We start from the raw sequence: 15825 nt of genomic DNA on the forward strand, positions 1-15825 counted from the left end.
TGGCACAGGGAAAGTGGCACGTGGGTAGCAGCAGCCCTGCAGCACAGGGTGCTCCCTCTGAGGCAGAGCCAGCAGAGACAGCCCCAGCCCCAGGCCTGCTTTGTCTTATACTTAGGAACAGCTAAGATGCTGAAACTAAACAAAGAGCACAAAGCATAAAATGTGAGTCCAGATACAGACTTGATAAGTTAAATCTGCCAAGTGAGTAACATCCCTGTGTTTCCCTGTTACCATGTGTGTGAATCTGCTTGGTGTAGTGCCCATTCTAGTCCGGCTTTGTGGGAAGATCAGGTCATGGCTGAGGTGATGAGGGCTGGTTAGGTCCCAGAGGCTGCCGAGAGAAGATGGCTTGTCTAGCACAGAGGGTGTGCAGACAAGGAGCTAGGGGGTTATGGGGACACACTGTGGGCAAAGCCCTCGGCTCTGAGTGGCAGCAGGTGCCATTTGTGATAATATTTACTCAAATAAGCCTCAGCTTCCTGCTCTGAAAAGCTGCCAACCTCTGCCCAAGGGAGGGCAAGTTTGTGTGTAAGTGTGAGAACTGCTGCTGCTGGTACTGAGAGAGAAAACATTTGTTCTATTGCAAAACAGACCCCTCCCTGCGCATTACCCAGCCTCAAGGAGTTTGTGGAGCTGAGTTTGAGCTTGCTCCTTGCACTCAATTTTTCTCTATTCTTCTACTTCCATTTTATCCAGTTCTTCATCACCGCAAGGCAGGATCCCAAGTGATGAGAGCTGAGCCTAAAGGTACGTGTTTATGACAACAAATCAAATAATAAACTGAAAGCAGACATGTAATTCAAAGTCAGTATTTATGGGGTTGTGGGAGTCCAGTGGTTCTGCCATTACTAGTGGATTTGCACTGCTGCATAGAACATAGAGCTTGTTTTCTTCTTCCAGGCTTTGTAAGTACACCTCAGCCCAGCTGGACCCAGGAGACTTTCTGTGTTTGTGACCCAGGAGTCAGATCTGAGCCTTGCCAGCCCCAGTGCCCTGGAGAGCAGCTATCTTACCGGACGATGATTTCCGAGCCACAAGTAGCTCAAGAAATTAGGAGAGGGAGACCATGATGGAGAGCAGATCCTGCCCACACGTGTTGAACTGTTCCCTGCCCTCCCACCTCTCCTCCCTGCAGGCTGTGATGGCGCCCGTGTGTGCCTGCGCAGGTGGCGGCAGCATGGGCAGGGCTGGGGGACATGGACCTGTTCACCTGCTCACTTTGGAGAAACATGCCTTGAAAAGGGTGTTGGGACAGCACAAAGGCTGAGTTCCTGTGTTCAGATGCCAGGGCAAAACAGCTGCAGTCCCCCCTTGTCCTGAGAAGCCCCTTCCTTTGTGCTTGTGTCCCCCACTTGGTGTCAGTGTGTGGGACACCCGTGCCTGGTAACACTGCCCATGGTGATGCAGGCTGGGCAGGGACAGGTGAACCACTGTGCTCAGCTCAGTGGGATGTCTCCTCATCTCCTCCTGGACATCCCTGGCCTGGGACACAACGCTGACAGATGGAACTTGGCCAGGGGCTTGGTCTGAGCCGTGGCCACAGCCTTGCCTGAGGTCAGCTCTCAGGCAGCATCCGTGGGTCAGCAGCCTCCAAGAGCACAGCTGGGGAAGGGGGCAGGAGGTGCTCCTCCTCTTCCTCCACTGCCTCCTCTTCCATGTAAGCCACACTCCCACAGATCCATTTCTCACAGGCCCACCAAGAAGTCTCCATCCTGGCTGATTGCGGTGGCCAGCACAGAGGTGCTGAGGATCTAAAACTCACTGTTTGTGGGTCAAACCCTGTTTTTTTTTTTAAGAACTGCCCAGTTTCTTACTTACTTGTTTATTCATTTCCAGTAGAAGATGCCCAGTCTGTCCCTCAGCCATGGCCCTGTGGATGATGTCCATTGACCCAGGAGGTGTCCCTGGCCAGGACCTCTGTAGCAGTAGAGGCTTGTCTGTTCCTCCAGCTGCCACCGGCACCCAGTTCCAGGGCTGTGCACGCCAGAGAGGCACTCCTCTGCTTCCTCCACCCACCCAAAGATGATTCCCCCCTTTTGAATGGTTTTCTTTAGGTGCTGAGACCATTTGCAGAACAGTGGCCAAACATTCCCACAGCTGCTTCCTGGCTGCTCCATTGCTCGAGCGTGCTGTGTCCTGCCCGGCACAGGTCCTTCCCACGTCCTGGCTCTTTGCCTCTGCATGACCCTGTGTCTTTTATTGCTGGATGGCACACACTGGCACTCATGTGTGTCCTGTCCTTGGTGCTCTCCTCCCTTGGCTTCAGCAGTGCCCCAGCTGCTCCCTCCTTTAGGCCTGGCTCATGAAAGTGGCTTTAAAACCAAACCAGCCTTGTGCTGTGGCAGTTGAGGCTGTGCCACATGCACTGGCAGCATCTGGGGCTGTGCTGGGCCCCTCCTGCTGCAGCCCTTCACCAGGGGCTCAAGGATGATGCACAGGCTGATCAGGGATCTCTGAACAGGTAGGATGGAGCTGAAGCTGGAGCTGAGGCTGCTGCTGGTACCAGCCTGGCAGTGGGGCCACCTGCCTGCAGCACATCAACCCCTGGCCCTGTTGGGGTCTTGGGCTTGTGGCTCCCACACAAAAGGCCAGCATTTCCCAAATGTCTTTCTTGCTTTGGGCTGCTGTTTGAGGACCCCCTGAGCAGTCTGGGAAGCTCTTTGGGTTCTGCCGATGCACATGCCTCTGGAGGTGACATCCTGCGGGAGCAGTGGTTTGTCACATCCTCCTCCTGCTCATGCCCACTGCCCAGCACAGACCCCAGCACAGAGCCAGGCTCCCTGGGTAGGGAGAATCCAAGGGTGGTTTGGTTTCAGTCTGACAGTGTGAGCAGTGGGGAGAGGCAGCTTCTTGCAGACTATTTCATGGTGTCCTTTTTAAGTTCTTTGTCACTTGTATGTCTGTGCTGATTTTTCCTGCACCTGTGGGTGCAGCTGAACACTGGGGACCAGCAGTTGGAGCAGTGGGGGACGCTGGTTGTGCTGGCGGGGGGCTGTGGGGTCCAACCTCTGCTGCCATGAGGCACAATCCCTGCTGCTGTGGGGCACAATCCCTGCTGCTGTGGGGCACAATCCCTGCTGCCGTGGGGCACAATCCCTGCTGCTGTGGGGCACAATCCCTGCTGCTGTGGGGCCAAATCCCTGCTGCCATGAGGCACAATCCCTGCTGCTGTGGGGCACAATCTCTGCTGCCAGTGGCCAAAGTGACAGCTGGGAATGCAGGATCACCCTATGCAGCACAGCAGCCCCCCAGCATCAGCCCTGGAGCCATTGTGATGTGCAAAAGCTTAGGTTACTGCAAGTGTTTATAAAGTTTCCATGAAGTGAAACAATCTCAGTGTGTTTTGTTTCTCTTCCCCAAGCACTGGGCGCACTGCCGCCCCTCTGCAGGCAGGCCCTGCTGTGGAAGCCCAGCTCTGTGCCCCAGGCAGGCCACACAGGGCTGTGTCCATGGGATTGGGAGTGCCCTGAGCTCTGCTGTAGCCCCACTTTGGGTTTGCAGTCCCCAGTGCTGGTTTTCAGCATTTTTCTGACCGGAGAAGCTGCCCTGCCAAGGCTGAATGTTCCTGCCCTACCACAGTGCCTGGACAGCACGCTGTGCTGTGGGTCACTGAGACTCTGGTTTTCCTGTGGCCACCAACGGCTTCTTTCCATCTCCCCAGCACTTTTTCCCCTCCTCACATCTATTTTCCCCCACCTTTTGACTCTAACATTGTGCACCAGCGTTTGCTTTCCAGGCCTCCTGCTTTTCTTTTAACAGCAAGCCCTCTCTCAGGAGAGAACGGCTTCTCTCTCTGAAACAGGAATCTCGCAGCCAGCTTTGGAGCCCGCATTTCTGGAGAAGCCTGGCAGAGGTGATGGCTCCAGAGGGTGTTCCTGGGGCCCGGGGACAGCCGAGCTGCTCCCACAGCCGTGAGGGTCCCCAGCTGGAGCAGGGGAGCGTTCCCACCCACACCCTGGTTTTGGGATCCTCCTACAATGATTTTGTGTGGGCCCGGTCCCCGCCCACAGGCTCTTGGTGCAGCCCCGGCCGGGTTTGCCAGCTCGGAGAGGTCTGTGCCGTGCCCTGGCTCCGGGCCCGAGCAGCCAGAGCACTCCCGGGCCGGGCATGGACACAATGCACCTGGAGCAGCAGCTGGAAGGTTTTCTGCTTGTTTTTTCTGACTTCTTGTTTCTCTCAAAAGTTTCCTTGTGGGGCTGTAACTTTTCCAGAGCTGGATGCATTCAAAACAGCGGCCTAAACTGTTCTCTTTCCTCACTAGGCCTTGAGTGAAGTGATCATGAACTGGAATGAGCATTGAGGCACTGCCCCAACAATCCTTGTCTCCCAACCCACAGGTGCCTGGCTTGCTTTCTTACAGAAAACATTTGGATTTAATATGAGCAAGAAAATTATTTTCCAGCACAAGTAAAAGCTTTCAGGTTTTTATAGAGAGAAGATAACAAAACAAGCAGTTCCAAAGCCTTAGCCCAAGCCTCAGTGAGTTCTTCCCAGAGGAAGAACTTGAAAAGGCCAAAGACTGCAGCAGACACATCTGTGTGATAAATTTAGAATTGAAATATACTTAGTGGAGCACCGACATCTGAAATTTATGTGCTACACAGAGACCCATGAAGGCACTGGAATCCACCCACGTGGGACTCCTTGAAGGATCAGAACCATAGTTTTCAGCTCCGTAGCTCTCCCTGACCCATCCCTCTGCACAATTACCCATTTGGATGCTCCGAGCTGGGAGCAGCTCCCTGCACTGGGTGGGTTCCTGGCAGCCCTGAGCAGGTTTCTTGGCCCATACACATGGCTGTAAATCAGGTCAGGCCTCCAAAAAATCCTGTGATTGGCTTAAACAATCAGGAGATGCTTTGAATCAGTAAAAGCCATAATGTTTTCCATTTTCTGTGTTTTCAGAAGTTTAAGAAGTGCATTAACAGCCTCTGCCAGTGTTTGTAAGAGCTCCCACAAGGCAGAAGTTCTGAAAATTCTTGAAATCCTGTATAAAATGTGGTCATGCCTATGAAGGCTCAGAGAGGAGAGTCCCCAGGAGCTCCATCCTCCCACAGCTCCATCCATCCTCACTGTGTCCTGCACACACTGGCCCCATTCAGTGTCTTGCCCAAGCTCTCCCGGTGGTCCCCGTGCCATGGTACCACACCGTGTCCCTGTGCCCACCCTGCTCCTACGGGATGAGACACAGGGCATGCCCAGCAAGCCCTGTTTGCCCTCCCCTTGGCACCTGCCCACCGCTGGCAGAGGAAAGCAGCAGTAGTTTTGGATAAGGTGCAAACCCAGCGCTGGCTGATGTCCCTCATGTCAGGGCACTCGAGTCAGCGTGACCCTGCTGAGGTCTGTGGCTGCCCCTGGCTCGTCCTGGGAGCACGGCCACAGCCCTGACATGGAAGGCACACAGGGCTGGCTGCCAGCACAGCAGGGTCACAGTGCTGCCGCTCCCAGGCCCCCAGGGAGGGGAACCACTGCTGAAAGGGCTGTTTGACACAACTCATCAGTATTTTAGGAAACAGAACTTCATTCTGTTTTAAAAATATCCCACTTTCTGCTATGAGGACAAGAACAAATAAATGGCCTTAAAGCATAGGGCCATTTTGGGGTTTTCATGAAGTTTTCATGTTGACTTCTTCATGGCAACTGGAAACATTGTGTTTCATGATGTTTCAATTGGCTTCTTCATGTTAACTGGACTTTTTCCTGTGGTTTGCCATTCTGCTGGGGAGCCAAGGCATCTCTAAGGGCAGCTCTGGAGCCCACTGGCATGTGGCTGTCACCATGCTGCCAGGACCCACAGCTACAGCAGTTAGGAATGATCAGGGAGGTCAGCAGCTTCCCTGTGACCTGTAGGTCCTGGTGGTGCAGGGGGGATGCAGGGTGTAGGAGGTGGGACGCAGGATGTGCAGCAGAGGTGGCTGGAGCATAACTGGGCAGAAGGAGTTAAATGAGGTGAATTTTTCCTTCAGCTAGTTCTGACCCAGCTGCACCCAAACAGCCTCACTGTATTCCTACAGACACTGCTCAAGCCACACAAGCTCGGGGCCATCAGAGACCGAGGCCAGTGTAAGCCCAGGAGGTGCAGCCACGTCCATCAACCCATGAGGCGCTGGACCAGTGGCTCCTGAGTGTCCCTGGGGATGTTGGTGTCCAAGTGGGCATTTGCACCATTTGGCAGGTGGCACTGGGACTGACATGCTGCAGTTCCTCTTTACCCAATACACCACACCAACCCTGAGGAGCTGAGGCCTGCTCAGTGTGCATTAAGGGTTAATTTTGAAAATAACACATTAATTTTTTACTGTGACTCAAAGCAAGGGATGGGATCAGGTTCCTTGCAGATGACAAACCCAAGGGGTTTTGTTCTCTTGGCTGTTCCTCAGCTCACGGGGCACGGTGTGTGGACTGCTTCTGTGCAATTACACACCAGGCACTGCCAGCTATTTGTGGCCCAGTGAGCTTTTTCTTTTTCCCAAGCTCTTTGCTTTCTCTCAGTGAATCAAATCTTGGCCCTGAGCAGGATTCACATCTGTGCCTTGAATTAACAAGTGGCTGATAAGCACCTTCTTTATTACTTGGAGAGCATAGGTCAATTTTATAAAGATGTTCCAGAAGAATGGATTTACAACGGTTCATAAAGATACCAAAAACAATGACAAGAGCAGGAGGACACTGGCCTTTATTAGCTCCTTGCTTTGAGAAATACAATAATTAACTGAAATTCAATTTAAAAGACCAAAAGAGGAATATATGAAAGGATTAGCCAATTGATATGTAATTAAATTACACGTTCAGACTTGATTAATAGTGAAATCTGACTGTAGAAGAAAGCCTACAATGACCCAATGTGCAGCCTCATCTACTGGCAAATGACCCACTGATTCCCAGAGCCTTTGCTTGCTGGCAGCCATCACACCCACAGCAATTTCATGCACAAAATTGACACAAAAGCCAAATGCAGGCAGAGAATAGAGCTCCAGCAAACCAGATTCTGCATTTATTGGACTGAGAACAACAGCAGATTTTCAGGTTACAAAAAGAGCTGAACACCAAGCATGAGGGGCCACCCTGTGGCATGGCTGAGGGCTCACATGGGCCCCAAGCATGGCTGAAGGAGAAATGAGAATTTTCATTTACCCCCAACGCAGTGGCATTGGTTTCTTTACCTGGGTGCCAGGCATGCCCCTCTCTTTGGTTACACAAACAGACATCCTTCAGTCCCACATGGGGACTTGAGAGTTGCAGTTGTCCTTAGGGCATCCTGCACTCCACCCCACTGGCCCCAGAAGCATCTGTCACCACAGCCCAGTCCCCATGGTACCAGAACACTCTGGGGCTTTCTCTTCCTTATCCAATGTTTCAGTTCCAATTGAAAAAAAAAACCCAACAAAAAAATGAAAACAAAACAAAACACACAAAAAAAAGCAGCTGTGTCAGTAATCCAACTAATTCCTTCTCTGGGAGAATTTACCCTCAGGTAAAGCTATAACTTGGACAAAGCACTGCGGTTCCAAACTGGGCCAGACCAGGCTGTGTGTGCTGAACCTGCATCACACGGTTTGTGGGGTCTCCAGGGTCACAGTCCCACCAAAACGGGGCCAAGGTGTCCCCAGTATCATGCTCATCCCTCACCTTGGAGCCAGGAAAGAACCAGCATCATACCCCAAAGTCTCTCTGCCACTCCAAGGCTGCTGGCTGTTTTTCTTCTGGCAATGCTGTGGCGTTGGCTTCTCTCTTTCCCCCAGTCCTGGTGGAAGGAGCAGTTGCAGACACTGGCCTTTGTTACTCCCAGGAACACAGCTGTGGGCTGGGAGCCCCACCCCCCCCAGGCAAAAAGGCACCAGCAATGAGCTTTTTGGCTTATTACAAAGAAAATAAAATATATCAAACAGAGAACTCTTATTATTACAGAGACATGTTAATAAAGAGAAACAGCATAAAATTGCCACAGAACACCAAATATCCGGCACACAGAGCAGCTTTTATCCACTTGCTAAGGGTTTATGTGGGTGCAGAGATTTACTCCATGAGTCACAAGCACAGTGTCCCTCTGCTGCTGAAGGGAATGAGTGCAGGGAGCAAGCAGCAGTGGGCAGGAGAGGCTCTGCCCCACCCGAAGGGGCCAGGACATCCTGCCTGCCCACAGCCATCTGCAGTGCCCACAGCCAGCCCTGGGCCTGCAAACAGGTAGAACAGACACCCTCTGTAATCCCAGCATTCTGCCCAAATGTCTGAGGCCACTTTGTGCAAGTCAAAGAGGGAAGAAACAAGGGGCACCCCGTTCCCCAAATGCAAACGCTGTGCCTGTCTAACCTCAAGAAGACACGGGAAAGCTGGAGAAGCTGATACTGACCCCAGCCTATGCCAGCGTGTGCTCTGTGCATGCCACAAAAAGGGAGACCTTTGCAAACTGGGCAGCACCCAGCAAGAAAAATAATTAAAAGCCTCCATTAAATTGGCATGTTCTGACTCATCTCCTGCAGAGAATCCAGTACCTAAGTGTGCAACCAGAGAGGACTCTTAGAGCGTGTCACTAAATAGATATCTTTAGCAATAGAAAATGGGCCATGCCTTTATTTCATATAGAGATAGATAATTTTAGCATACATTATGTTATTGAAACATCCAGGGCAAGAGCTCAGCAAGGGGAGGGACACCACGGGGACTGCAGGGCTGGCTGGTGGTGGGAGGTGACTGTGAGGGCAGGTGGTACCTCGGGTACCCCTCAGCATTCCCCACAGACCACAGCCCAGACAACCCCAGGGCCCAGAGCAAGGAGTGGTACTGCAGGGAGGGTGCTGCCCCAGCTTCACCTCCCTCACTGAGCACCCTGTCCCCTGGGCCAAGCCTCTTGGACATTATGGCAGTGGCACATGGATGCTGCCAGCTCTCCAGCTCAACCAGACTCAACCACAGCCTCTCCAAGCAGAGAGCTGCTGTCCTGATGTCTTGCTCGTGCTGAGCTGAGCTCCCTGCCGAGGCAGGGGGTGCTGGCAGGAGCCTGTCAGGCTCAGGTGGGCACAGGTCGGTGATCCCTGCCCTGGGAATGCTGCAGGCCATTGCACCAGTTGATCTGTCTCACTGCTTGTGGCATGACACAGGGCTGAGGGAGCACCCCTCCTGCCCTCACCAAAGGCAGCATCCTTTATCCCACACCCTCTGTTATGGAATGGTGCCCATCCATGCACAAACACTGCTCCCAGGGAGATGCCAAAGTCTGGATCCCTTGTCCTCCATCTGCTGCCTTGGGCAGGAGCTGATGGGCTGAGCCACGACCCAGAGTGAGCCAGCTCAGAACCCCCCACACCTCTGAGATGAGTCAGGGAATCCACACAGAGATGGCTGGGTCTCAGCTGCCAACCTAGGGGGGCCCCACGCCAGGGCTCAGCAGCCCAAGGAGAGCCTCAGGGACAGTTTCTTTGGGACTGTGAACATGGAGAAATTCTCCTTGCTTTATTAAAGCAAAAGTAGACATGAAAACGCATAAGAAAACAAAGAGCATAAAGATAAATGGCAGGAGTTGGACTTTGGTATTTCTTAAAGCCTTTTCTTCCCCAGTTCCCGCAGCAGCTCATGAAAATCCACATGGAAAATAGCATTAATTTCCTCAGCAAATACACACACAGATACTGCGAGTCCTGGCTCCAACATTTCCTGGTAATTATATTGTAGAAACCCAACTTTTGAATGAACACGTTGCAGAAGTTTACTGTGAAACTGAAGAGACAGAGAACACGACCTCAATGTCCCTGCCTGCCCCTGTGTCCCGGGCTGGGGGTGCTCCCTGTGAGCTCCTGCCCTGCTCAGCACTCGCCATCCAGAGCAGGTTCAGAGCGGGTGACACGCCCGGGGCAGGTGATACACGGGCAGTATCCTTTCTCCACTCCCACATTTCTCATTTACATGGTGCTCCCACTAGCAAAACAGGGTGGCCAAATCCTTGTTAGGTTTGGCCTCTTTCCAGTCTCCCAGCAGATTAACACCCAGCAGGACACTCATTAACCAGCAAAGCCTTCACTGACACGAGCCGTGTGAAGCACAAAGCACTCCCAAACTGCTGTTCCAACTGCTTGGAGCCATCCTGAGCTGGTAACAGGGACTAGGAATCACCACTCATCTGCTCACTGAACTCTGCTGTGAAGAGCCAGGGAAATTTCCAGAAGACAGGGATGCACCAGCTGGAATTTTTTACTGGTTCATTTGCAAATATCTGTAGCTCACACCAACACTGGAAATGCCAGCAGCCCCTGGCATGGGGGAGCCTCTGAGAGCAGCAACCAGCCAGAAAGTTCATCTATGGATTCTGTTGCTGCCTACATGAGAGGATTTCAGGAGGAGGAGTGGGATCAGAGCCATATCTAGCAGAAGAAGGAAAACCACTGCAAAAATCTGCCTTCAATATGGGCTTTTTTTCCCACTCCTTCATATAAAGAAAACCCCATCAAATGGTTGGAAAGTATCAGGGAAATGGTTTGTTTTACTCCAAGTATGTAAAGGAGCCACTCACCATGATGGCATTTCCTCGAGAGCTGGGCACGGGGTGGGCACAGGGCTCTGGGTGGGATCACTGTCCTGGGAGGGTCCAGAGTTTGCTGTTTGTCTGTGCCAGCACAAAGATCCCTTGTGAATGTCTGGATTGGTAATGCCAGACATGTCACAGCCCATGATGGGATATGTGACCCTGGAACCAGCCTGTCTGGGTCTGAGCAGGTGGTTTTGATGTACTCAGGACATGCAGGAAGAACGGAACTAAAATACCACAGGGAAAATAGGCTTGGCTGCTGTGTGTGTGCTGGGGACAGGCTGGGTGTGTGTGGGGTGATGCACATGGGATGGTGTGTGTGGGGTGGTGTGTGTGGGGTGGTGTGTAAGGGGTGGATGGTGTGTAAGGGGTGGTGCGTAAGGGATGGGTGGTGTGTAAGGGATGGATGGTGTGTAAGGGATGGATGGTGTGTAAGGGATGGATGGTGTGTAAGGGATGGTGTGTAAGGGATGGATGGTGTGTAAGGGATGGATGGTGTGTAAGGGATGGATGGTGTGTAAGGGATGGATGTGTATGGATGGTATGTAAGGGATGGTGTGTAAGGGATGGATGGTGTGTAAGGGATGGGTGGTGTGTAAGGGATGGATGGTGTGTCAGGGATGGATGGATGGTGTGGTGCATACAGGACCATGTACATGGGACAGTGAGTGCAGGATGGTGTCCTCCTGGGCTGCAGCCACTGCCATCAGCAGAGCTGTGTGTGCTGCTGCCAAGGGCAGGAGGTCTCTTGGTGCTTCCCTTCCAGCCCCCAAAGCACCATGGTGGCACCAGCCAGTTCCCACAGCCTTTTTCCCATGGACAGGATTCAGAGAGGAGTCCCATGGTCCCACAGGTCCCACAGACCTTGGCCTTGGTCTTGGCTCCAGAACACTCATCTGCTGGCATTGGAAAAAATAGTTGGGACAAAATATTAGAGGCAAATGAAGGGGAAGAACATAGCTGGAATCCCAGGTCTGCAGGACCACGACAGGAGCAGAGCAGGTGTGGGGGCAGGAGCTGCAGGTGCAGGGCAGGGGCTGCAGGTGCCCAGGGGAGCCAGGCAGGTGAGGTCCAAGGGCATCAGGCACTTTCAGAGGTGGGTTCAGCTTTGTCAGTGAGCAGCAGCTGGCGAGGACAGGAATGTGACTGCTGAACAGCTGGGGGTCTGTGGGGCAGACAAAGACCCAGCTGGACAGGCCATAGGAAAAACATCCCAGGTGGAAAACAGGAGCCAGCCACCGTTGGGGGATTTCCAAGGTGATCTTCCTTGGCAGGCCTTAGGCTGCAGCCCATCCGCTCCATCGCTCGTGTCTCGGCAGCACAGGCAGGTCCCAGGGCCCAGCTGACCGGAGCAGATCCCACAGGCCCTGCAGGGCCCGTGAACTCCTCAGCCACAAATCTGCCTTGTCCCCCAGCTCTGCTCTGCTTCTCTTCTGCAGTGTTTGAACTTACCTGCTTCCCAGCACCATAATGCAAACAAAACATGGGGAAGGAGGCTGGCAACTTAACCCACAGCCAAATGCGGAGCTGCGACCTGCTTCGTGTTGTGTTCTTTTTATAAAAATCACCCAAAACCCACCAACAGCCGGCACTTCTCCTGCTGTCCCGTGGCCCTGGGCTGCTGGAGTCACAGTGACACAGGAGAACACTCAGACGTGGTGCCGCTGCCCCGCCTGCCCCTGTCCAGCACCGTGAGCAGCTGGAGCCAGGCAGAGGCCGGTGCCAGGGGTTCAGTTCAGAGGTACCTCAGGAAAATAGTAATCTCAGGAATCCCAGCAGGTCTGTCACTGCCTGTCCCCTTGGCCACCACTGCAGAGGGATTCCCCAAGGCACTGCAGGACAGTAGTGCAGAAGTAACAGGCAGGAGATGGCTGGAATGGGGGTGGCAGCACGGGGGTCCCTCTGAAAGATCACTGTGCGTGGAAGTAGATAGGCTTGACTTTTCCAGACAGGATCTTGGGAACCTGCACAGAGATGATCTCGGCCATCATTTCTGGGTAGTCCACGCTCACCATGTGTGCCTTGATTAGGAGATCAAATGTAAACTGATGCAGGTCCTTGGCAATCTGGGGAAGGAAGAGAGCTGGTTAAACAAGTCCCTGGGCAGTGCTTTCTCTGGGAAAACACATGGCAGAGTCCCACCTTCCCTGGGAAAGGAGCCTGGATGAGACTATCCAGTGCTCTCTCCGGCTGCATCTGAACTCCTCCCATGATGGGGCGGTTGTTCCAGGGAATTATCATCATTCTCACTATGGAAAGTTTCTTTTTTATATTGTTTTTTATGCATTTAGATGGACATTTCCCTGTCCTCTCTTACCGGATGCACGGAGTCCAGGACCTTGGTGAGCTGGTAAAACCTCCGGGAGCAGGAGGTGGGGTTCTTCCTCTTGCAGGCAATGATACGGTCAAGTTCCTTAATGTAATTCATGCGGAGCTCATCAAAGAGCTTCTGGTTCTTCAGGCCATCCACTGGAACTGGGTGGGATGGGAAGGAAACAGTGAGAGGAACCCAGAGAGTGACAACAAAGCAGGAGGAAAGCTGAAGCTGGGGACAAAGCAAAGTGCAGGCACAGGGAAAGCACCAGGTGCCTCAAGGGCAATGCAGCAGCAGGTCCTGGAGCTCTGTGGAGGGAAGGGTGTGGATACTTACTAATACTGAAGAAGAGGAGAGCCTTCATACAGAGGAACTCCTGGGGTGTGATCTGAAGCCACCCAAATTCCTGGGAGAGGTGCCGCATCCTGATGCACTGGCTGTACATCCTGGATTTGTGCATGCGGTACCTGGCAGGGCGAGAGGGGTACAGGTGGCACGGAGCCCAGAGTGCACGTGTGTGATGGGGAGGATGTTCCCTGACCCAGCAAACCCCCCCTGCCTGGCACACCCTGCTGCCAAGGCCCGAGCTCTGTCCCAGGGATGCCACAAGCAGGAGTGGAGCATTTCCCAAAATGCCTGTGTGCAATCCTTGCTGGACACAGATGGCTACAAGCGACTTGTAGCGTTTTGTCTGAAGAGCAACTGCAATGATTTCCCAAACATTTCTGTCTGTGAGGGATCTGAGGCTGTGCTGGAGCTCCCAGGCAGGTGGGGATTTGCCTGCTGCTGTGCTCAGTTATTGGGTTCAGGCTCTTCTATCTCAGTGCCAGCAGACCCCCCACAGCTCTAAGCTGATAGTGCACCAAGGAGAGCCCACCAGGACCTTACAGTTCATTTTGTCTCTGTCTCTGCTCACTCAAGCTGCCCAACAGAGCTGGAAACTGGAATTCAAACCCTGTAGCAAAAAGGCAGAAATGGAGCAGCCCCTTACCCCACACCAGCTTCTGCTGCTGCCCCAGTGGGTGTCAGGGAGGGAATGGGCAGAAGGACCCAGAGAGGCATCACAGTGCCCTCACTGCTCCTGGAGGTCACCATGGGTGGTGGCAGTGGGGAGCAGGCTGGGCACAGCCAGGATAGGCAGAGCCAGGCTGGGTTGAGCTGGGCACGGCTCAGTGTGACTGCTCTAAGTGTAGTTTGTCACATGAGCTGACCCAAAGCTCAGCTTTAGGTTGTTGTTGTTTCACACTTACTCATTGAAGACCAGGTCTGGAGCGAAGTAAAGCATCCTGGAATTGACATTGGTGAAGGATCTCCACCCCATAGCAAACACCATCAGGCCCATCCAAGAGTACTGGATTATTGACATCTGGTCATCCACATGCAGGTTGCGAAATCCTAATAAACAATGAGGGAGGGATGTTACAAATTACTGTTGAGTTCCTGCAGTTTCCAGGGCTGTTTCCATGCAGGCTCCAACTCTCTTGCTCCTCTTAGGACAAGGTGGTCAGCCCACAGCCCAAGCTCAGCATGTCCCAGGACATGAGTCATGACATGGAGCTCCCACCTTGACTGGGAATCAAGAACAGACAAGCACAAAACTGCCCCCAGAAGGGAAGAAATGGGACTTCAGACACAAGGAGAGGAGAAAGTCCCATTAGGACTTCACCAAATTTAAGTAACTGGATTTTAATGTGATTCTCAGAGCCAGCAGGCAGCCCCAAGGCCTCCCACCATGGTTACAGGTGCTCCAGATTCTGTCCCATACACACTGCATGGATCTAATGACAGTGGGAATGAGCATGGAAACCCCAGGTACATCACAGGAGAAACAAAAATAGCACCAGATTCAAATTCAAATTCCCATTCCCAGATGGCAGCCCTGAGTTAAACCCCAGGCATGCTTACACCACCTCCAATGCTGTTTTTTTCAATGTACTTGTAAATAGGCAAATATAATTGAGTTTCAAGGCAATCATACATTATTTCAATCAAACATTAAAGCAATTTAACAGTTCCAGTGTATAATTACAACCCATTAAGGCAAGGATCTCTATGGTTTGGAGAGCTCTTCAAGGCAAACAACCGGAGAATAAACCTTGCCCAGATGCCACCCTGGCACAGTCGGTTCTGGCCCTGGGGAGCAGCAGGGCAGCAGCTGACACCACTACACATGGAGGGGTCGGGCATCAGATGCAGTTCAGGAGAGTAAAACCCTCTGATAAGGGGGTGGTTACGATAGAAAACATTTTCCAAAGCACTCTCCCTTTCCATCAGCACTACTGCAGTGGTAAAGCCTCAGCCCCAGATGCCAGGTGGCTTTGGTGGTGTCTCTGTGTCTGATCTTCATGTCTGGTGTAGATAAGCCAAAGAGGAAGCAGGGTTTGTCCCTGGTTTTACAAGCCAAGTGACTCAAGAACAGCAGAAACAGAATGGAATATTCTGCATTTAAGGATATCCAGACCAATATCCCATTGGGAGCAGCAGTCTAGGGGGCTGCTAAACTCCTGGGAATGTCAGACACCTGACCACATTTCATCACCAGGGTTTGGCAGAGAATGCCTCAGTCTCCTCCTCTGTCTGTATGACCCCACACATACGAGGAGTGGGGTCCCTCTTTTCTATGGTGTTCTCTGAGGAGTGGGGCCAGAATGGAGAAGGAGGCAGGCACTGGCCCCATGCCCCAGTTTCCAAGATGCTGGGAAGTGAGCAGGGTCCTGCTGAGCTCAGCCCTCTGCAATTTCACTCAGCTCCAGGATTACAACGTGGAACCCTTGTCCCCAGCCTTGCAGTGACACCTCGCAGATCCAGCTCAATAAACACATCAATCACTGGGATGCTCCATTTACTGCACCTGCTGACCAGCATCTGGAAAATTCCTGACCCCTTTTACCTCTCTGAAGGCATCATAAATATGTCCCACCAGGCTATCACATGGGCAATCTGAGCCACTGCCAGGAAGAGCCCTTTGGGATTCTACATTGCTCTTCTGCCA

At 52.6% G+C, this 15825-nt stretch overlaps 2 protein-coding genes across 4 annotated transcripts in view; one reads left to right on the top strand and one right to left on the bottom strand.

Annotated features, from left to right (window-relative positions):
* The window catches only part of OPHN1 (oligophrenin 1), a 50983-nt gene extending 47655 nt beyond the window's left edge, over positions 1–3328 (top strand). For all 3 annotated transcript variants that reach the window (XM_015626723.1, XM_015626724.1, XM_033514028.1), the window contains exons 23-24: positions 697–747; positions 901–3328. In XM_015626723.1, the coding sequence (XP_015482209.1) occupies positions 697–739 (43 nt within the window). In that variant the 3' untranslated portion in view covers positions 740–747; positions 901–3328. The remainder of the gene's footprint in view (positions 1–696; positions 748–900) is intronic.
* An 8732-nt stretch (positions 3329–12060) lies between these two features.
* AR (androgen receptor) overlaps positions 12061–15825 on the bottom strand; it is a 35833-nt gene continuing 32068 nt past the window's right edge. Inside the window, exons 5-8 of the mRNA XM_015626689.3 lie at positions 14084–14228; positions 13170–13300; positions 12837–12994; positions 12061–12585 (exon numbers count right to left, since the gene is read on the bottom strand). Of these exons, the coding sequence (XP_015482175.1) occupies positions 12430–12585; positions 12837–12994; positions 13170–13300; positions 14084–14228 (590 nt within the window). The 3' untranslated portion in view covers positions 12061–12429. The remainder of the gene's footprint in view (positions 12586–12836; positions 12995–13169; positions 13301–14083; positions 14229–15825) is intronic.

This window comes from Parus major, chromosome 4A (genome assembly GCF_001522545.3).
Source record: "Parus major isolate Abel chromosome 4A, Parus_major1.1, whole genome shotgun sequence".
NCBI classification, from domain to species: domain Eukaryota; kingdom Metazoa; phylum Chordata; class Aves; order Passeriformes; family Paridae; genus Parus; species Parus major.